At 39.8% G+C, this 21,946-nt stretch overlaps 1 protein-coding gene across 5 annotated transcripts in view; it reads left to right on the top strand.

Moving 5' to 3' along the window:
* Positions 1 to 21,946, top strand: part of cdc14ab (cell division cycle 14Ab) — a 77,661-nt gene that overhangs the window by 52,441 nt on the left and 3,274 nt on the right. For 2 of the 5 annotated variants that reach the window (XM_088926652.1, XM_088926655.1), the window contains 4 exons: positions 7,694 to 7,794; positions 11,830 to 11,877; positions 16,403 to 16,531; positions 17,388 to 17,757. In XM_088926652.1, the coding sequence (XP_088782778.1) occupies positions 7,694 to 7,794; positions 11,830 to 11,877; positions 16,403 to 16,531; positions 17,388 to 17,757 (648 nt within the window). Of the gene's footprint in view, positions 1 to 7,693; positions 7,795 to 11,829; positions 11,878 to 16,402; positions 16,532 to 17,387; positions 17,891 to 21,946 lie in introns of those variants that run through there. The other 3 variants (XM_088926653.1, XM_088926651.1, XM_088926654.1) reach the window with 3 other exon arrangements.

Below are 21,946 nucleotides of genomic sequence, written 5' to 3'. Positions count from 1 at the left end.
TGGTAGCTAAAGACAACAGTGTCCATATGGTTGTAAAAGTGCGTTCTGTACTTCAGACATTCAGTGGTGAGGTTTAATAGGGTGACTGGATGTTTAGAACAGCAGGAAAAGGAAGGGTTGGGATAAAGGTATTGCTGGACAGTTTTTGGCTCAGATTATCCTACTGACAAACTGGAGCTTTCTTGACCAGTCTGCTCTGTGTTGAAATGCACGGAAGAAGTTGTGTTTCTAAGTTTTGTTCTGCTTTTCCTTGAAATCAGCGGCTTGGTGCCAGCCGACTGATGATGTGCTCTATAGCACCTTGTCCTGTGCCTCTCGGATCCTTTGTTGTCCTTATTCCCACTTTGGTGGCCAGCCATTCTCAGAACTCTAATCTCTGAGTTTCAGTCTAGTTGTTTTACTCAGTCTCTTTGCCTTGTTTCTATGAATCATAACTATAAAAAGTGCTGATACACATTGCAACCTTAATCAAAGATTTCTAAGGGTCTTCAGCACTTTTGTCATGGCTTAATAACATTTCTTGTAGTTTATATATACTGTATGGTTATCGTGGTGTCACCAAGGTGTCCCTTTTGCCTTAGAATAGAGATCTCAATCTTTCCTGTCCTAGTGAGTACTTTTGATTCAATCACTTCTCATAAAGATCCACATCTTAGATCTAAAAGGACGTAAAACACAGCCTTGTTATTGGAATTAAATGATCTACATGATGATGCTATCTAAATCATCTAGCATTACTTTCAAGTCAACCTGTGTCAAATTCCATTCAATGATACAATTCAATAATAAAACTGTGTTCTCTGTCACAGTGATTTTATACACTCTTTGAGATTAAATGTTTCTGGGAATCCCTGGATGGTCTTTGAGGATATTTAACATGGAAAGCTCTGATAGAAGCATCCAAACCTCCTGCCTGTGTAAAGACTAGTGTGAAACCAGTGATCCTCAGAACTAGCCTGCCTGGGCCAGGTTGACTGCAGTGATCCGCACTACTGACAGTCAGCTCAGATACATTCAGCGTAGCCCCACAGTGGTCTTGTTGGTCTACAGAAGAACAACTTCTTATAAATAAAGCACAAGGATCTATTAGCTGTAGGTTTTAACTTATTTATCCTGTGTATTTTTCTCATCTTTTTTTATTAGAATGTACAATAGTGTACTTGGGCTCACTGTCAAAACCTGTTGATTCTGGTAGCAACCAAAAATAAATTGCTTTCCTGAGGAAAAGAAGAAAGCTTGATAAGACCTTCTGCATTGTACAACCAACCTCGGATCTGAGAACCCATGAGTTTTCAAGCTAGACATCATGAGCAGGTGTGAATTCAAAGCTGGCAGCGCACTCTCCTTTCCTAAATGTGGACTTGAAAACTGGGCTCCAAAGAGAGCTCCAGCACCATACAGAGGGCTTCAGATTTTGCTGATTTTAAAATAATTTATTGTATACAAGTATCATTACCTAAAAAGCCCTGTTTCCTAGAAAGGCTACTGTATATTCAGAATGGCAATTAGGCATTCACTGGATTTACCAGTTGGATAGTGAAGCACTTATGTCACCTTTTCTTAATGGTAATGTGGTTATGTGACTATGCCCCCTGCTCTTCACATATCTGTTTTAACATAGTCCTCCTGGGCCTGTTGGAGTTTAGGAAGTGTAAAACTTGAGGTGTAAATTAGGCAAAAGGTAATTTTCTACTAATTCAATATTGTAGTGTATTTGCTTGCAAATAAGTGACATGAACAGTGGGTTGAAGTATTGGAAAAAGTGAGAATAAGAGCTCTACTCAATACTAAATTTAATTTGGTCACATTAGAAAGCATTTAACATTTAGCACTTAAGTCATACACAGGAGTGCACCATCACATTTATCTAGGTCTCCCTAACCTTAGAGCAAGGAGACCCAGGAGCTGAGTTCATTTTGTGAGACCAGCAGATACATAAACATCAAGACAAATCAGCTTTAAAGGGTCTTCAGGAGGGTTATGAGTGTGATGGAACTCGACATAAACATTCTGTACAAACCAAGTTGCAATGTGATATTCTGTCAGCATAAAGGAATCTTGTACATTGTCGAGCTGTAAACTATAAAAGAAACTATTTCTAGAATCATGTAAATTAGAAAACATAGTACTCTGATGTACTTGGATAGGTTACAGTGGACTGCACGTATCTCTTCTAATATAATCCTCAATCTGTGGACTTATGATTTTGAATCTGAGAGGAATCTGAACTTTCAAAAATCTCTAAAGAAACTGTTTCAGTTGCACACACAGACCTGTTGTGTTTCATGGTGACAGGTGCCTATGGTAATGTCAGTTTCCACGTTGTTGCCCTAGTCAGATTTTTCCCTTTAAACCACCCTTGTGAGCCTTCAAGTCTGCTGATTAAATTGCCTAAAGATAATTCAAGTAAATAATGAATATAATGAACACATGGTTAAAAGTTAAATAACTTATGCTCATTATGTGTGTTTCTAGGAAAAGCCTGTAGGATTGTTCTTTCTTACAAACCGAGCAATAGAGGTAAACTATGTGGTTTACAATTCCGATGATACTGTATTAGTCTGCCTTATTCCTTACCTGGCACATTTTTACTGAATGTTTATTGTTCTTGCAGTTGTGTTCAGGAAGTGTGAGTCATTTGCAAAATTAATCTAATGCTTTGACTAGAGGGCATACCCAAGACCAAAGTCAGTCATCCGGTGAGAGTCTCTGAGGCTTTTTTTATCTCCATGTCTTTTGTTGCAAAAATGGTTATCACCAATAGAGTATGTAGCTATAACATGAAAGCTTTATTTCTTTAATGTCTGGTCACTATGGTGAAAACAAACAGAAAAACTACAGCTCCTTGTGCTTAATAATAATTCATAATTCCTTACACATATATAGTGCTTTTCTGGACAGTCCCCTCCACCACACTGATGTGTAGCATCCACCTGGATGACGTGACGGCAGCCATAGTGCACCAGTACACTCACCACTCATGAGCTATCAGCGGGAAGGAAAACAGACTGATGAAGCCAATTCAAAGATGGGGATTATGGGGATTAATTGGTAAAGGCCAATGGGAAAATGGCCGAGACACCAGGGTAACAGCGCTACTTTTTTTCAAGAAGCACCCTGGGTTTTTTTATGACCACAGAGTCAGAACCTTGGTTTTACATCACATGAAGGACTGTCCCTATTTACAGTATAGCGTCCTTGCTATACGTCCCCTGCTGGCCCCTCTAATACAGTACCTCTTCCAGCAGCAACCTTAGTTTTTCCCAGGAGGTTTCCTATCTAGCTACTGACCAGGCTCACACCTGCTTAGCTCCAGTGGGTTGCAAGTTGTTAGTTGCTGGATGATATGGCTGCTGGCCATAGTCTGGCCTTAGAGCAATGGTTCTCAACCTGCGGCCCGCAACGTCTGACCTCTTTTTAATAAATTACATTTGTTTGCAGTCGATTCTTTCGATTAAAAAAAAATAGGCAGCCCCACTAAGAGTGTGTTCTAGTCACGTAAAACCGTTTCTGAATAGATTTGCAGGTGATCAGATTCATTTTCATTAATTTTTAATTTCATTAATGTGCTGCATTTAGGTTATAACGCACATCACTAGAACACGCTTTCATATTGCCTTCACCGTCGTGCGTCATACGTCTGAGCGCAAAGACTAGCCCACTCACAGCAGGGTTGCCCAGCCTAGTAGCCTGCTAGTTTGCATTAAAAAAAGAAAGAAAATGGATTGTGGTAAGTTTGTTGTAAGAGGTGAAAAACGACAAGGGCCAGAGGAAGAAAATGTCAACAAAACAAATACAGACACTGAAACGTGGAAACGGAAAAAAGAGTCGGAGCATCAGCGATGAGGGCAGGAAAGTACTGGAAGAATGGAGGAGCAAATTTGCCTTGATTGATAGAGATGGGCAGCCTTTCTCTTTGCTTTGTAATAAAATTATTGTCAAAATGTAACAGTGTAAAAAGACATTTTGATACTACTCGCAAGAATTGTGACAAGCAATATCCACTTGATTCAAGTGACAGGTCTCTTAAGATAAGTAATCTCGAAAAAACTTCTATTGCTGAGCAGAAAATCATGCAAGCAACTTTAAAAGTGTCCCAGGTGGTGACGCTAGCCACATTCAAAATTTCATGGCTGCTTGCTAAACATGGCAAACCATTCAGTGATGGTGAACTAGTAAAGAACTGTTTTCTTAAATCACAATGTCTCTTTGAGGACTTGAGCAACAAAAGCGAAATAATTCATAGGATAAAAAGTTTACAGCTAATACTCCGTAATAATTCCGTGCATGTTTGAGAGACCTTCACCTGGAATCTCAACTTCGTTGTGCTCCTCATTGGTCTCCTCCAGACAGCATCAAGTGTCCCATTAATGTGAGTACCATACTGTCAGAGTTATGAATGTTAAGAATATATACAGTATAAGAAGCGCAACACCTCCTCCTCCACACTCTGGCCTTCCCGTCTGTGTGGAACAGGCTGAAGAGTGACTCATCCGTGAAGAGGACCTGATACCACTGCTGACAAGTCCATTGCATCATCAGTCTGGTCCAAGCCAGTTGGGTGTGACATCTAGGAGGTGTGAGCAGAGGGCCTCTGATAGGTCGCCTTGGTCTAAGCCAGCAGCATGGAGCCTCACTGTACTGTCACTGATGCGGGCATTGTGTCTGCCAGCAGTTTCAGCAGCAGTACAGGTGGCAAATCTGAAACGATCTCTCAGAATGACCAGTCTGATGTGTCGGTCTGGCTCTGGTGTGGTCACTCAATAGCAACTGGATCTTGGATGGTCATCTGTCCTGCCAATCTGCTGAAACCTTCTCTGCAGTCGGGACACAGTAGAGAGTAGATAGTGTCTGGCAATGCTGGCACATGACATGCCTGCCTGCAGCATGCCAGTGGCCCTCTCTCTTGCTTCTGGTGACATTCGAGGCATTATGGAATGCACAGAAAACTGACTAAGGGGTTTGACCTGCCCTGCAGAATAAAAAATCACACAATTTTGTTTACCTACTCTTCACAACAGAATTCTGTTGAAGTGCAATATGGCCCGATCAAAAGAGATTTCAGATGACTTCAGAAGAAGAGTTGTTGAAGCTCATAAGATTGGAAAGGGTTACAAAAGGATTTCTAAATACTTGGGCCTCCATCAGTCCACAGTAAGGCATATAGTTTACAAATGGAAGAAATTCAGCACCATTGCTACTCTCCCTAGGAGTGGGCGTCCTACAAAGATCAGTACAAGGGCACACCGTACAGTCCTCAAACAGGTGACAAAAAAACCTAGGGTGACAGCTAAGGATCTGCAGGCATCTCTTGCACTTGGTAATGTCTGTGTTCATGGGTCTACCATAAGAAAAACACTGAACAAGAATGGTGTTCATGGGAGGTTACTACGGAGGAAACCACTGCTTCTAAAAAAAAACATTGCTGCCCGTCTTAAGTTTTCTAAAGACCACCTGGATGTTCCACAGCACTGCTGGAACAATGTTTTGTGGACAGACGAGACAAAAGTTGAACTTTTTGGTAAATGTACACAGCGTTATGTTTGGAGAAAACAAAACACTGCATACCAACACCAAAACCTCATCCCAACTGTGAAACATGGTGGAGGGAGTATAATGGTGTGGGGCTGCTTTGCTGCCTCAGGGCCTGGATGGCTTGCAATCACTGAGGGACCAATGAATTCCAAGTTGTGTCAGGAAATTCTACAGCAGAATGTCAGGGCGTCTGTGATCTAAAACTCAAAACGAGCTGGGTAATGCAACATGACAATGGTCTAAAACACAGGAGTAATCAACAAGAGTGGCTCAAACAGAAGAAATTCCACACTTTAGAACAAGTCGGAGTCCTGACCTCAATCCCATTGAAATGCTGAGGTGAGATCTGAAGCAGGCTGTTCAAGCAACACATCCCAAAAATATACATGAACTGAAACAGTTTTGTATAGAGGAATGGGCCAAAATACCTCCTAACTGCTGCGCAGGTCTGATCAGCAGCTACAGAAAGCATTTGGTTGAGGTTACTGCCAATAAAGGAGTTTCCACTAGTTGCTAAATATAAGGGAGCACATCCTTTTTCCATCAATGACCTTGATTGTTTAAACCATATGTTCAATAAAGATATGGCAATGTAAAATGTTGTGTTTGTTGTTTGTTAAATGAGACTGTCTTTATTTATTATTTTGACTTAGATGAAGATCAGATCACATTTTAGTGTTCTTCAGCAGTAAATGTAGAGGTTGGAAAAGTTATGGTGTGGTACACAAGGTTTCTTGAGAAACAGGACGTTTCAGATGGAAGTCCTTCATCAGCTGTGCAAGCAAAGTGCTTCTGAAGTTGCACAGGTGATGAATGACTTCCTTCCGAAACGTCCTTCACAAGAAACCTTGTGTATTACAACAATACTTTTCCAACCTCTCTCTATATATACCGTACATACACATGGTTAATAGCTATTATGCACGCAAATAAAGTAAGCCTAGTAGTGATTAATATATGCTGCCCACGAGCCTTGCCTTTAGCCACGGTTGTGGCCCAGTTGATAAAAAGTTTGAGAACCACTGCTTTAGAGCCTTACTGGTATGGACAGCAGCATATCTCACTTAGTTATCTGTAAAACTCTCAATCTCTGCTTTTCCTGGTCCGTTAGTCTAATTAAGTACTCCCAAAAGGCAAAAGAATAAACAACATTTCTTGAGGTGTGAGAAAGGAAGGGGAAAGGAGCAGGAGTATGAAGCTGAGGTCTGGGTAGGCAGATCAGATAAAGGAGCTTGCGAGAATGAGCAGGACATGAAAATCTGAGGAATAAATTCCAGATGACTGTTGGAAGAGTTTTGTCGATGGTCTATGAATAACATTTCTCATTTTCAGTAGAACACCCTCAGGCCCCGGACATTTATTTTAAGTGTTTCTAGTACTTGTAAGGTCTCTTTTATGCTAAATTATTTAATATGGAAGGCATGTTGAGGCATGAGGCATGAGGCATGTTCCCTGTTTCTCCCATAGTGAACACCTGAGTTAAATTAACAATTTCCTGTTCCTTCTCTTAAAGTTTCCTATTATGTACACCCAACTTCATCTACTGTTACTCTGCTGATGTAATTTTGTAATGTTTCTCTCTCCTGACTTAATTTTGTACCTCTTCTTGCAATGTATTGTACTCCATCTCTTTAAATGGATGTTGCTGTTTTGTAATCATTTTATAAAGTGCTTTATTTCTTCTTATATTTTCCATTATTGATCTGGTTAAACCATTTCTGCCACTGCTTTCTAGTCTTTGATTTTCTTATTCTTATTATCAAACAGAATCTCTTTAAAATATTGCCATATATCTGTACAATTTCCATGTCCCATTTCACATTTCCTAAGCTAAGTAACATTTATTTAAGTCTTATCTCCTGAAATGGTAAATATTTATCTTGGGTTTTGAGACTTCAAAACATACCATATTGTGATCTCTAACAGTTCCCTAACCGTTTGTTCTTCACTATATTTGATTGCTTTAAAAGACAAAATCATTACAGACATTACCTGTAGTGTTCAGAAAAATGAAAAAAGAAACGGTTAGCTGTGTCTGACACATTGGTCTCTAGCATAGTGAGACAAAATCTTCACTGACTGGGGGACTGAAAAAAGCATTCACTTGTACTGTATATATGTAATAACTTATGGAAATATTACACCTTTCTCTTTGCAGAATGAATTTGGGGAGGATGGAATTTCTCTTACTCAGGGAGACAAACTTCGTGCCTTAAAGAGCAGAAGACAGCCGCGTTCGGCCACCACTGGAGCTTTGAGGTCAGACTAATGTTGCAGCCCAGTTACGCAAATGTCACAGGGAGGTGACTCAGAAAACCAAGGAGACTTGTTATGTTTTTGAAAAATGAAAGTCTTTCAAGTCCTCAAATAAGTTTAGAAACAAGTGACAGGCTAAATACTTTTTCTTAGGCTGAGTAACTAATTTTTTACATCTGGCAGTCGTAACACAAATGTGTTATTGTCACATATGCCACTGTGACAAACAGTAATTTGGTTCTAATTTTGTTGTATTCAGAGCACACTAACTGCTAGTCCTTGACAGTCTTCTATCTAACAACAGTTCATTCACCAGTTAATTGGAATATGTGATAAAAATTGAATATTTTAATATATTAGCTTTGTGAAACATTTTAAATGTTATTTGAATCATTTCTGATAATGCCAGCTTTGTGGAAAAAAATACTAAAACATTTAGCGTATTTGCCAACACTATAATTGTCTATATCTGCATCACAAATGCTCTTATCAGGGCTACATTGAAATGTTGTGTTCTGAAAAAAAGTTGAAAAGTCTTTCTGCCTAATATAGACAGAACACCACAACTATAGAGGTTCGGCCACCTGTAGTCCAGGTGGGGGATTGTGTGGTCATTTATTTATGCTTTTTGCCCCTTTTACGACGTGGTTTTGGATTTTACCCTTTATTTCCACTCAGCCTGGAATTATTGGTGTTTTTGGGATGCCACAGCTCTCTTCACCAACTCCTATAGTACAGAGAGAGTGAGGATGGGAGTGCAAGCTCCTCCAGCCTGCCCTCCCATCCTGCTCTTCATCTCTGGGTACTGCAAGATGTCCAGTGACTTACAGGAGAGGAGAATCACATGTCTCCCTCACGTCACTGCAGGTCACCTGATGACTTACAGGAGAGGAGAATCGCATGTCTCCCTCACGTCACTGCAGGTCACCTGATGACTTACAGGAGAGGAGAATCGCATGTCTCCCTCACGTCACTGCAGGTCACCTGATGACTTACAGGAGAGGAGAATCGCGTCTCTCCCTCGCGTCACTGCAGGTCAGCTGATGACTTACAGGAGAGGAGAATCGAGTCTCTCCCTGACGTCACTGCAGGTCACCTGATGACTTAAAGGAGAGGAGAATCGCATCTCACGTCTCTACCTGAGGTCAATGCTGTTTTTTAGCAGCAAGAACAGGGAACAAAACCTCATAGAATATTGTGATAATTGTTTTGAGTACACTCACTATTGCTATAAGTAGCTCTAGCTGCAATGGTTATTGGTGTTTCCTCCTGTGATAGGCCCTGAGTGTTTCAGGCCATAGTTATAAAGCCTGTTCAGAAAAGGCATGACAAAACTGGACCTGGTAGTCATAGAAACAGGGGTTGTGCAGGGTGCTTAGTGTTAACATGCACACTGCTGGGGTTGCAGTTGTTCTTTTGAAACAGAAGTAGCTCCTTTTAGCCGTCTTTCTGCTTCCAGGAGTAAATTAACTTGTCTTATTCCATAAGCCACTTTTCAGTTATATAAGATTTTTGTGACATGCTGGTTACATAACAAGAAAAGCAGAAAAAACACAGGCAACTGCAGCACAGTCTGAGTCAGCCAGGTTATTCTTTTTTCTCGCAGTAGAGTTTAGGATCATCTGTAGCATTCCTACAGTGTAACCCACTCCCACGTCTTACATGCAGGCATTAGAAATCCAACAAAACTGGAAGAAATGTTTCCCGATTGCATTGTATGAATCATTAAAATATTTTGTTTCACATGTGCAAAGGTGTAAAACATTAGAAACTGCATTAGAAACAATTTTGAAAACATTTACCATTCATGTTATATATAATGCTATGTTATATGCATAAATTTAACATGTTTTGTTTTTTGTATTTTTAAGACAAAACACACAAGCTCTACAGTATAATTTTCTAGGAGGTTCACATACCACATTTTTCTCTCCCCAAAAACACTTAAACTGTTGCCTTCCACCAGTTGTTTTTCTACGGAGTTGAAATGGGGGAGTTGGAGAAGTGGGGGTCAGTTCACTGTTTATTGAGACCTGAAGTTTGGGGGCACAGGCACCGATAAGATTAATCAGACTTTAATGGAAAAGCAAATAGGTTTTTTGACTGCAGCACAGTCTGTTCCGTGTAGCCAGGGAGTGTAAGATAGCAGTGCATTTTACTGACGCTGCACAATTTCCTTTAATTTCCTAATATTTGGATGGGCAGACTCTCCAAACTGCTGTCTTGGATTAAAATGGCAGCTGCAATGATAAAGACATTTGCCTAACAAAAGTCATATACAGTGCCCTGTAGATTTATTCATTGCCCTAGTTAAAGCATAGCAAGAAAAATACATGACAGAATGATTTACAGATTACAATATGTTACTTGCTCAAAATAAATCTAAAAACATTATACTAATTATAAAAGCACCGCACAGAGCAAAATCTTACATTTATTTTAATTGAATAGCTGAAAAACACTAGGATAACATTTATTCACACCTCTATTGCTTTAAATTAAATACAACAACAATAAATCTACAACATTATGCTTTTTAAGAAGTGTTAAAGAAGCTTAAGGGATTATAAAGAGGTTGGTTATTAATGGTCCTTGTTTCACTGGAGTACAAATAGAGGTAACACAGAAGGCAGAGGATAGGGAGCTCTTTGAAAACTGCAGGCCAGTATTCACTAACTACCCGAATTTTGGGGATAACTATAAAAGAATCCACAACAAGCTAAATCTACCACTTTTTACTACAGTTTCTATTATTAATATTAACTGCAAAGCTACTGGTGTACTGGTAGTCCTGCCTGGAAAATGACACAAGTGCATATCATGAGACAAGCGGTTTGGGAGGCAACTGTAAATGCAAAGGCAACAGTTGGAGGTTTCCAACACAAACTGGCACAAACTCAGAGCACAAAATGTCAAGAACTACCTTTGAACATTGCCTGCTTGAATGTGGCATTCAAGGGCAGACCACTGAAAGAGGCAACTTGAACTTGCAGAACTATACTTTAAAGGCATGGGGAAGCATATCATGAAAATTATGCTTTTTGGACATGCTCAGTGTATGTTTGACATAAAAACGGTGAAGCTAATGTTGGCATTCTTGCTAACTGTGAAATATGAAGGGGAATCTGTTTTGTTTTGGTGTTGATTTGAGCTCTTTTCAAGATATGGGGAATAATGAACTCCAGAGAAGGGTGTTGTGAGTATGGAACAAGCTGACAGTAATCAATTGAAGAAGTACATTGTGAAAGCAAAGTGAGATTCAGATGAGAGCTTGTTTAAGTGATGAAAAACAGGCTATAAAAACAAGACTATGGCAAAGCAATGCTCTCTCTGAAGATGTGAACACTAAATGCATGAACCACTGCATTTGGTCAGTCAGAAAGGATTTTTAAGATAGACATCAGAAAAATATTAAATTGCTTTCTCACTTTCCATTTAAGAAATGTGAAGTTAGAGTAAGACATATAGAACATGCCAAGCAGTGCTTAGTTGCTGCTTTATTGAGCAACTAAGTTGACATAGTTCTGAATGTGACAGTAATGAGACACTGTGAGCCTTCAACCTCACAATAATGAGAGAATCCATTTTATATGAGTCCTTAAATATCCGACTCATTTGGCTGACTGCAATTTGATCACGATAAACTGTATTCAGTTTTCATTTACAACAGTGAGGCAATAAGGTCAGCTCCAAGTGGGGTCGTGAGTTACTTAATACACATTTATGACTGGGATGTCCTATGTGGCAGTGCCAGTCCTTCAAGTGGCAGCCATACAAAGTCTTGTTAAGCATTTAAAGAAGAATAAATTACTTACTACAACTGATTCTTAGTAGATCCAAAGAGATTATACTCAGAAATTTTACTTCACACCAGCTAAATGAGAAATGACCTGCTGTTGAGCAGAAGATGCATTTCTTACAAATCTTCATCCTTAGACTGAAGTCAAACTTTGCTTAAAGAATTCCCCGTTCTCAGTGGAATAAGAGTGTAAAGTTTCTAGTGGATTTCTTTAACCCCAGTAGGGTTCTCTCTTTCAGACTAGAAGACTTGAAAATGCACACAAGATCCCCATCTCAGCCTTTCAGGTATGGCTATTTTACTTTCCATAGCTTAGTCAAACGAAACACAGGGAAAAGAGGAATCTAATGTGGATGACTGATTTTAAAATTCAGGCTATTAGTACTTTCATGGTCTTTTTTCATTTTGCTTATATTACTCAGCAGGCCTTGCAGAGGGTTAACTCTTTTCCAGTGTGTCAGCTGGGACTTGATAACTTGCAGCTCAGATGTTAAAACGGCTAATGTGCCAGTGATAACCGTTATCAATTCGGAGGTGACCAAGTTCTACGAAACGTAACCCCTGTTCACCCCTGCACTGTTCCCATGGATGTGACTAGAGATAAAACAGACTGGAAACAATCTGTAGGTAGAACAGATCAGGAGATCGGAAGCACTCGAAACATATATATGTTATTTTAACTAGGTTAAGTAAGCAGGAAAGTGTATGCATTGCACAGAGGGAAACAAGAATGTGAAAGCTCTGGAGGGATAAGATGTATAGGGTTGTGGTTTGGCTGTTTCTGTCACCTTTGACATGATCCTGTGGCGACAAAGGAAGAGGGATAGAAGTGCCTGTAGGTTCTATGACCCTCAGTAACTTGTCAGACGAGCCCACAAATGGAGTCTGCTGTTGTAGAAAGACTAGGTGATTTTCTTTCTCCTTCTTGGAGAGAGTTTCCCCAAGTGCATCATTACGAAGACCAATACTTTAGCCTGAAAGGACTTTTTGTGAGGGACAGGCAGTAAACCCTTTCTTCCTGCTTCAGTTAGATCTTATCATATTAGATTTTCAAAAACCATCTCTTGTGTACTTTCCATCTGTTCTCTTTGTTTACTGACACTTCTGTTCTCACCCATCAGGCAAGTTTCTTTCCAAAGCCTAGAGTTTATCACAGTATGGTTTTTCCTTCAGATAAATTGTTTCATTATCAGAAATGGCATTTGTGTCTAAATCTCACTGCCATTACACTTGTTTCCACTGTTGCCAATCTCAAACTGCAGCTTGAAGAAAAGTGCTGCTATGGACATGGCTTTGAATGTTCATTTTCCTTACCTGGAGCTGCAGACAGAGTAGGGGAGTGGTCAGGGTTGTGGCAAAGGGCTCAGGTTCCCTGCATGAGGCTCTTTGTGTCCTAGATCACCCAGCTGTTTCACTGTGGGGCAGCCCAACAGAGGTTAAGTGCCCACCCATGGATGGTCTCATGCTCTCTATCTGCTTCACTCCACGGCTCTGGAATAATGTCTGGCCTGATGACCAATTGTACACACTGAGCAAACTGAGGTGTCTCGTGAGCATAAACGTCAGTAAGAATGTGTCAAATTGTAGCTAGGAACTAGCCATTTAAGTTTGTTGAAATGCTGTAATGTTTGCCTTACATTTAGTTGTGTTAGACTGGTAGAACAACCTTATTTTGTTGTAAGGTTCAAACAACAAAACAACTTTAGTTTGAAGTTTCCCTGTAGCAGATTTAGGCCAATGACATAGTGCCACTGAATACCGTATTGAATAAGTAGAGGAAATCATCTTTTGCAGGGTAAAAGCAGCAAAATAAACCATAAGTAAAAATATTGCAATAACTACACTCATTTTATTATACTAACTTTATCACTAACCCATAATAGTAACCGATTACTATGATTGCTACAGTAACTGATGATTCGATAATGAAACATCAACAATATCAAATTCAGATTTATTATTTGGAAACAAACATCTCATTGTAATAAATTGGTAACTAATAGAAAATAATGAAAAATGTTAATTTTTTAAATTGTTAATTTCATCATATTTATTGTGGTTGTCAGATATTTTATATATCATAGTTATCAGATATTTAACAGTGGAATGGAAATTAAACCACAACATGACATTACAAATCAGTAGTTCAGGTGGGTAGCTGCGTCAGCATGAGCACCTGAAGGAAGGCTCCACTGCCGAAACGTTGTGTTTTCTTTCTTCTTTTTTTCAGCATGGAATAAACCTTTTACTTGTTCCATTACAAATCAGTTACCTGTTCTAAGGAATTATTTGCATTTACACTGGAAGACATTACATATACATTATTGAAACTTTAAAACACATCCAAAATACTGCATTCCTCTTGTAGTGGATATTTCCAATGTATTGTTTTAGTCTGATGTAATTTGGGGAAATCAAAACAATTCAGCAGTCTATCAACACAAATAGAACACAATAGATTCTACATGCTCATCCCCTTAGAGCCTTACAAACAATATGAGAGTGTGATTTTATTAAATCTGAACATTTTTGTTGGTTTAATAGTTACAGTATTGCAGTTAACTTGAGTTTCCAGGTCATCCCCTTCATTCTCTGAGTTCTAAGATGAAGACTACAGTAAACCATCGCTTTGATGGATTTCACTTTAACAGACTTTGGATTTAACAGACAAACTCTGGTAAAGGGGTGTTTTGTCCACAAAATGCTATCTGTGTGAAGTTACAGGGAGAACATGCTGTTTGCATGGATTTCTTCTGGGTGCTCTGGTATCTTCCCAAGGTCCAAAGACATGCTGGTAAAAAACATCATTTGTGATACAATGTATAATTGGCAATAGTGGACACCCCTTTCACCCTTTTAAATCAAGGGTTTACTATATAGTACTACCTTTGTTGACTTGCTTTTTTCTGTGCTCAATACATCTCACTGAGCCCCAGTTACTTGGTGAATCACATAAAACAATTATCACGTGACTCGTAATTCAATTTATTTGATTCACTGCATTGATTTAATCCAGTGGTTCTCAACCTGCAGCCCGCCACACACGAAAGTGCGCCCCGCAACGTCCAAACCCTTTTTCATAAATTATATTTGTTTGCAGTCCATTCCTTTGATAATAAAATAATAAAAATAAAAAATAGGTTAAACTCACAGCCCCACTAAAAACACATTTGGGTACAATTTGGATAGCATTTTGACGAGCAACACCCACCTGATTCAAGTGACAGGTCTCTCAAGATAAGTAATCTAAAAAAGACTGCTATTGCTGAGCAGAAAATCATGCAAGCGATTTTAAAAGTGTCCCAGGCGGTGACACTAGCCATGTTCATAATTTCATGGCTACTTGCTAAACATGGCAAACCAATCAGTGATGGTGAACTAGTGAAGAACTGTTTCTTGAATCACAATGTCTCTTTGAGGACTTGAGCAACAAAAGCGAGATAATTCATAGGATAAAAAGTTTACAGCTAATACTTCTCCGCAATCAAGTCACGCTTCCGTGCACATTTGAGAGACCTTCACCTGGAATCTCAACTTCATTGTGTAGTCACACAATTAGAGCCCAACTACGTGGATCTGGCCTCCTCCAGACAGCATCAAGTGTCCCATTAATGTGAGTACTATACTGTCAGAGTTAAGAATATATATATATTATATATATACAAAAGAAAATCCAGGGAGTAACTGCAGTGAACTTCAGTAGTAAAAAAGGTTTCTTTTGAAACAGGACATTTCGGACGGAAGTCCTTCATCAGCTGTGCAAGTAAAGTGCTTCTGAAGTTGCACAGATGATGAATGACTTCTGTCCGAAATGTCCTGTTTCTCAAAAAACCTTGTGTACTACACCATAACTTTTCCAACCTTTCTGTATAGATGCATGCACATGGTTAATAGCTATTACGCACGCAGATAAGGTAGGCCTAGTAGTGATTAATATATGCGGCCAGCGAGACCAGTTGATAAAAAGTTTGAGAACCACTGATTTAATCAAAAAGAATGAACTGCATTGTTCTCTTAGCCAATATGATATATGCTGTATTGAAGGTGTTACTTCCTAAACAGTTGCACACCCCAAAACATTTTGTGCAGGGGACGTTCAAGGTTACTGCACAGTTGCAAATGCATACAGCTTAGAGGGAATACAGCTGGTGACCCTCTTCTCCCATCTTCTGTTTGTGATCTCCAGTGAAGTAGTATAGTCTGGTGTTCGTTTTTAATACGTGTGAGCCTATGTATTATTTAAAAGCATTTCAATCAGTTGATTTTGTTAAGGACTAGGTCGTCATCCAGATCTATTGCAATTGTATTACCTGTAAGGGGCAATAGAAACACTTGGTAAGTGCATTCAAAAGCACGTGAAAAAGAGTGTTCTAACTAAAGTTTGAATCCTGGTGCAACGAGTTACACAGTGGAGTCTGAAAGCAGATAAATGCCCTGTGCTGTTCTTGGCCTAAAATAAGAGAATTGTCCCTCCAATTACTGCTAGCGTAGTCATCTGTAGTTTTATGCAGAAGATGAAGTTAAAATTTGAATATTACTGGGCCCTTCCAGAGATTCTCAGTGGTATCACATTGCCCAGAGGAATAATATTTTCTGTTTGGCTAAGTGTTGTAAATTATTTTTTTCAAGCACAAAATGGCTGGGGCTCTGTTTTGGTAATCTGTGATGCTCCCCACCCTTGTTTTTAACCTTTGACTCTGCTGTAGGTCATTCCTGACCTGTAAAACAGTACATTCATGGATCTTGCCCTATAGGTCACTGTGGAAATATAAAATGCTGACTCCTTTGTGGTGGCTGTTTGTGTTAAAACAGGATTACCCCCACAGTGAGTGGCCAGGGATCCATGTCTCCTCTCAAGTCTTCCAAAGTCCCCCCCTCCAGCTCGGCCACGGCCAGGAGAATTGGCAGAAGCTCCACCTCTTCCACTTCCAACCTGAAGAGGTGAGCACGCCCACTGCACTGCTCCTTCTACCCGCCACCTCGCTCTTCTTTCCTGCCTTTGCTTTTCCTCTCTTCATCTCCATGTTCCTCCTGTACCCATGGTCCCTCTTTGTCTTCCTCTGCCTCCATCTCCTACTGTGCCTTTCTCTGTGTCTTGCTTTCCGCAGTCTGCTGTTAAAGATGTGCTTGTCACGGTCACAAATGCACTAAACTAAAAGGGATTTTATGGAAATGCTGGCTTCCTGCTGTAATGCTGTGTGATACTGCTTGAACATAAGTGTAGAAACATGGATCACTTATACCTGGTAAGCAGGCATGTAGTTTCCTTTTAAACCATTACCATTTTTTTTTATTTTCACATTTTTGGATGTCATTTTTAACACCGCTCATTCAGCAAAATCGCAATCTTTTAATTAGCCTCAAAGGAAGAGTAAGTTGTTTTGTTTCCTCCTTTTCAGTCTTTCCCATCACAGATAAAAGGAAGTTAACAGGTGCAGATTGCTTTTTCAGTCTCATAAAGTTAAGCCCTAGATTGCTAAAATGATGTTAGTAGAGTGGCAGCTCTACACCTGTGATTTATGGTGTGTGATACCCAGCTGAAATAAAGTGTGTTATGATGAAGACAAGCTGGTTTACTTCTGCAACAATGTTATATAAAGCTCTGTGCCTTAAATAAAACATGAGTTAAACCCTGCTTACCCACATCCCTACTGTGTTTCCCCTCCGTTCCCTGTAGGGCACCATGACATGCTGCTGCTGCTAGCTCAGGCCTGATCCTCAGTGTGTCCACATCTTGTGTGTTCTTTGTCTAGTTTTTGTTTTTTGACCTTCCCTCCCCTGTTTGTGTTCAATTCAGCTTCTCCGTAAACTCCAGGCTAGCCAGTTCCCTAGGTAACCTGTATGCGGCTGTCGATGACACAGAGAGCAAAGGGAAGCCGCCCTCCTACTCCTCTCCGTCCCCCGCGAGGACGGGCTTCGGCCTCAGCCCTTCCTCCCGTTACTTAAATGGCAGCACCCAACTCGCTGCTAGAAATTATCATGAGCTGAACAACAATCAGTATAACCGCACCACCACAACCAACAGCAGCAGTACCAACAAAAGTGCCTTCCACCACAATGGCCTCGCCAGTTACCCCACCCGACTGGCAGATGATTACGGCAGCTACAGACCTTCCTACAGTGGCCTCAGCTCTTCAACAGCACGGTACTTGAGCCGGTCCATTCCTGTAAGTTCTCCAAGCAGCATCTATCTCTTATTTTAATTCCTGGACAGCTGTTTGCACTTTCCTCCCCTTTTCCCAATTAATAATTTCTTTACTAAAATAAATTGCTAACGCTACCATTGCAGGTGCTGCTTCTGCTACTATTACAATTTTGACGTTGCTACCATTATCACTACAACTATTATGACTACTTCTCCTGCGGCTGCTGCCTTTCCCTTTCTAACAGTCTCAGTGCTCGTGACGTGACACAGAACTGGATCCTGTCCTTTGCCTTTGTGTTGCAACAACCTGCCTTATTCCACCCACCCACCACCTCCTGGCCCACACAAACTTTCCCATTTTCCAAAATAAACTTTTCAGACTATTCCTAATGATTCAGAAATGGTGTATATGTGGTTTCATTAATTTCCTCTTTGGGGGGATTTTTTTGGTGTTGATTTTTCTTTGCAAAATTCATGGATTTGTCTGCTAAAATGATTAGATTTCTTTGACGTTCCCTTCTTAAGTGAAATCAAGCCATTTAAAATAGTTTTCTATTTAGCATTTAAATATATTCCCTGTGAAGTAGTATAGTTTTATTTGAGTTCAAATGCTTACATTATTGGCTTTGTAATTGCAGGTTAATGTGTTCAATTTCAGGGTACCTTACCCTGTGCTTTATCTAGTAATATAAAGAAAAAAGTGCTGTGAGAAATTTCAGAAGAAAAGAACAGAAAAGTATTTCTTAAATTATTACAAGGTTTGCATCTTCACAATGTAAAAAATGCTGCAGATTGTGTATGTTGGTATACATAGCTGTCATAATTTGATCTTAACATTGGAGAACTACAGTAAGTGTATATCCATGTTTAATTAGCTCAGACACTGTCTGAAAACGTCTACAAAACATGATGAATCATGTCCTGGACCAGAATTAGAAACCCCTGCTCTAGGGCATGTGTAAAAAAAAGTGTTTGAATTCCATTTGCACTTTCTGCCACAAGTTACCCTCCCCACTTGTGAGCTCAAGAAAGAACTATGTTCTATCAGGAAATGACCCCTAACTCCCTGCTCTGTAATTCTTTCACAAGTACAGATTTCATTTTGTCAGTTCCCGGATGTCTTAACTCTTATTTTTGAACTGATTTTGAACTGATGTTTTTATTTTGAACATTACTTTTTCAGTTTCTTGTTTATCATTGAACCTATACAGTTATCCCTTTATTACATTGTGGTATTGGAACATAATAATCTATAATATATAGATTTGTTCTCTTTTGGACTGCACTTCCAGTTAAACGGACCTCAATAATAGATAGACCACATCAGGAAAGAGGCACATATATACACTTTAGCTGCGGCTTCATGAATTTTCATATCATCTGCCTGAAACATTTCAAACTGGGTTATACAGTATGTGTTCTCCAGCATGAATCATGTCTGGGACCAGATTTAGAAAAAGCAAAAACTCTACGAAATTTGGGAATTTATACTAAATCATTCCAGAATTCTAAACATTGCAGATACCTTAGAAAGGGTTCGTGAAAGTGAGATAAGTTGCTATAGACATAAAGTGATAAAGCAGTACAAGGATTTCTGATGTCTCAGAGCAGGCAACCAGGGGAATGCGAGAGAGCAAAGAGCTCATGTTTCTGGTGATTCTTAGGTAGATCAGTCTGTTGGATGGACACCACAGTAGTGGAGCCTATTGAGCAGTATTACTGTACATCAAAAATAGTGGCGCCTGTTGACTAGTATGATATCAGAGTAGTGGAGCCTGTTCAGTGGTATGACATCAGAGTAGTGAAACTTGTTGACTAGTATGCCTACTGAGAAGCAGAGTTGACTGGTATGACATCACAGTAGTGGAGCTTGTTGACTGATATGACATCAGAGTAGTAGAGCCTGTTAACTCGTATGGTAGTGGAGCTTGCAAATCAATTTTCCAGGTAGTGCACATGGTTTAAATCACAGATCATAGGATGTGGAACAGAAAACAAGGCAATAAATAATAGTTACTACATAAATTGGACAGAGATGAGCTTTTCTTTTGCTGTGGACTTGGAGAAGAGAGGTGTCTTGCTGGTGGTGACGCTGCTGCCCTGCAGCTCTCTGCCCTTGGACTTTCTGTGATGCTCTATGCTAAAAGACCGTTCTTCAGCTGTCGATGCAGGAACATCATGTTCTGCTCTCATTCTTGTGTTTTAACACTAAAAGCTACTAACATGTCTGTTCCGTTGCTGCTGTTAACTGTACAGGAAATACCGCTCAAGCAGTAGGAATGTTCTCAGATGAACAGTTAGCTTTATTAAAGCTCAGACTCTTAATGAGAAAGGACAGACTAGGAGTGTTTGGACCTTGAGTGAGATGGCTACCTTTCTTGTAAAAGCTTCTTTTGGAAACACCTGTAAATACTGTAGGTGTATTATCCACCTTTTGTATTACACTTAAACTGTTTCTTTAAATTTTATCACAATAAAACCCATAATATTTTAAAAGGGCTAAAAATGGTAATAGATTTGATCATGAATTTACACAAGTTATTCTCGGTCTCCAGAAACTAAAAAGACATCTGGGAAATATGCAGTATATATTAATTACTAATTGCATGTAATTAGAAAGATTTTTGAAAGTTATGGTTTGGCCAATAATATCGTATAAATGTTCTTTCTGAAGGTTTTTAGGACCACATTTTTTTAGTGCATTTTAAACGCCTACTCTCTGTAATTCACTCTCGCTATCCACATGGATGACAGGCCTGCCATCATGTCCCGGGATGTAAGGGCACCTCTCTTCTGCAGGACATTATTTGTAAACAAGCTCAAACTTCCACAGGAGGTCTTCCTGTGAATGCCCTAGAACAGGGCTATCGCCATGTGAAAGACAGATGTCTATCTCGTGGACAGACAGAACTGAAGAGCTCACTAGCTCTAGACGAATGTGAATGGGTTCAAGTGGCAAAACCATAGAACACTGAGCAGTGTTTGGTATGGCTGCAGCTGCTTGTTGAACGACCTCTGGTTGCTGCCTGTTTTTTTATTCTCTCTTTTCTGATTTATCTTCCGTTTTCACAGGCTTCTTGATTTGGTTCGGGTCGAAAATCTAATCTTTTCAAAGACTAGTTTCTTTGTATGTTAGTCTAAAAAAAACTTAGTGTCATTGTCATTGTTTTCCACCTGGCAGCCATTAATGCAGTGCAGCACTTAAGAAATGACATGTGAATAAATTGTTTTCTTGTGGAGAAGGACTCCATGACAGTAATTGCTTTGATATCAAACTGAAAGTTTAAGTGCTTCTGTGGTATCGCATTATTATTTTAGTCACTGTTCTGCTGCTAATATTTCTTTGTTGGTGCAGTTTTTTAAGATGAAAATTGTAACCGTTTTTGGCAGCATATTGGCCAGAGATCATGAACATTTGTACAGCCCTCAGTACCTACTTTGTTCCATGTTTCACGAGGACAGTGGCAGCAGAGCCCAGGAAGGACTTGAAATGTCTTGCATACCTATGGTGCCTGGCCTAGCTACAGAGGAGTGAGTGGAGTAGTCTAGTCATTTTTTCAACCACAGGTGGACAATCACAGCTCCAGTGTTGCTCTTTATCACTGGGAAAGGCAGACTTTCACAGCACTAGAAGTGTGTTTCATTACTAGTTCAGCTGACTACTACAGATGTTTTCAATCATCAGCTTTCCCAGTTATAGATAGTATGTTGCTGAAGGACGACATTCAGGCTTATCCTTCTATAAAAAGGGCCTGAGTTGTATGGTTTGAGATGCATGGCATCACACATGTCATCTCTATCCCAACAATGGCAGCATATTACCTTGACATTGACATTTGACCTTTAAGAGGTCTGTCTTTGTTTTTCGGTCCTCTTTCTGGGATTCTAGCTCTTTCAGTATTCCCCTCCTATGGAAGACTGCACAGTCATTTTCATTCAGATTAGTACGTTAGTGTGTCTTTATACAGATGGCCAACCCTGTTCCTTTGCAGCATATTTCAACACATTGTGCCTGTCAAACTACGACACAGCCTGCCTGTCTAGTACCTGCAGACTAGGCACCTGAAGTTGTGATTTCTCAAGCATCTCTCGCTCACTAAGTCTCACAGGCCTGTAAGCCAGCCCAGTCTGTTACTAATGAGAACTCTCTTCTGGTGCTCTGACTCTCCATCCTTCCAGGATGGAGACTAGACTCAGACTGAAACTGTTTT

This window comes from Atractosteus spatula, chromosome 11, assembly GCF_055471065.1.
Source record: "Atractosteus spatula isolate fAtrSpa1 chromosome 11, fAtrSpa1.hap1, whole genome shotgun sequence".
In the NCBI taxonomy this organism is placed as follows: domain Eukaryota; kingdom Metazoa; phylum Chordata; class Actinopteri; order Semionotiformes; family Lepisosteidae; genus Atractosteus; species Atractosteus spatula.
This window is presented reverse-complemented; position numbering and strand designations above follow the sequence as displayed.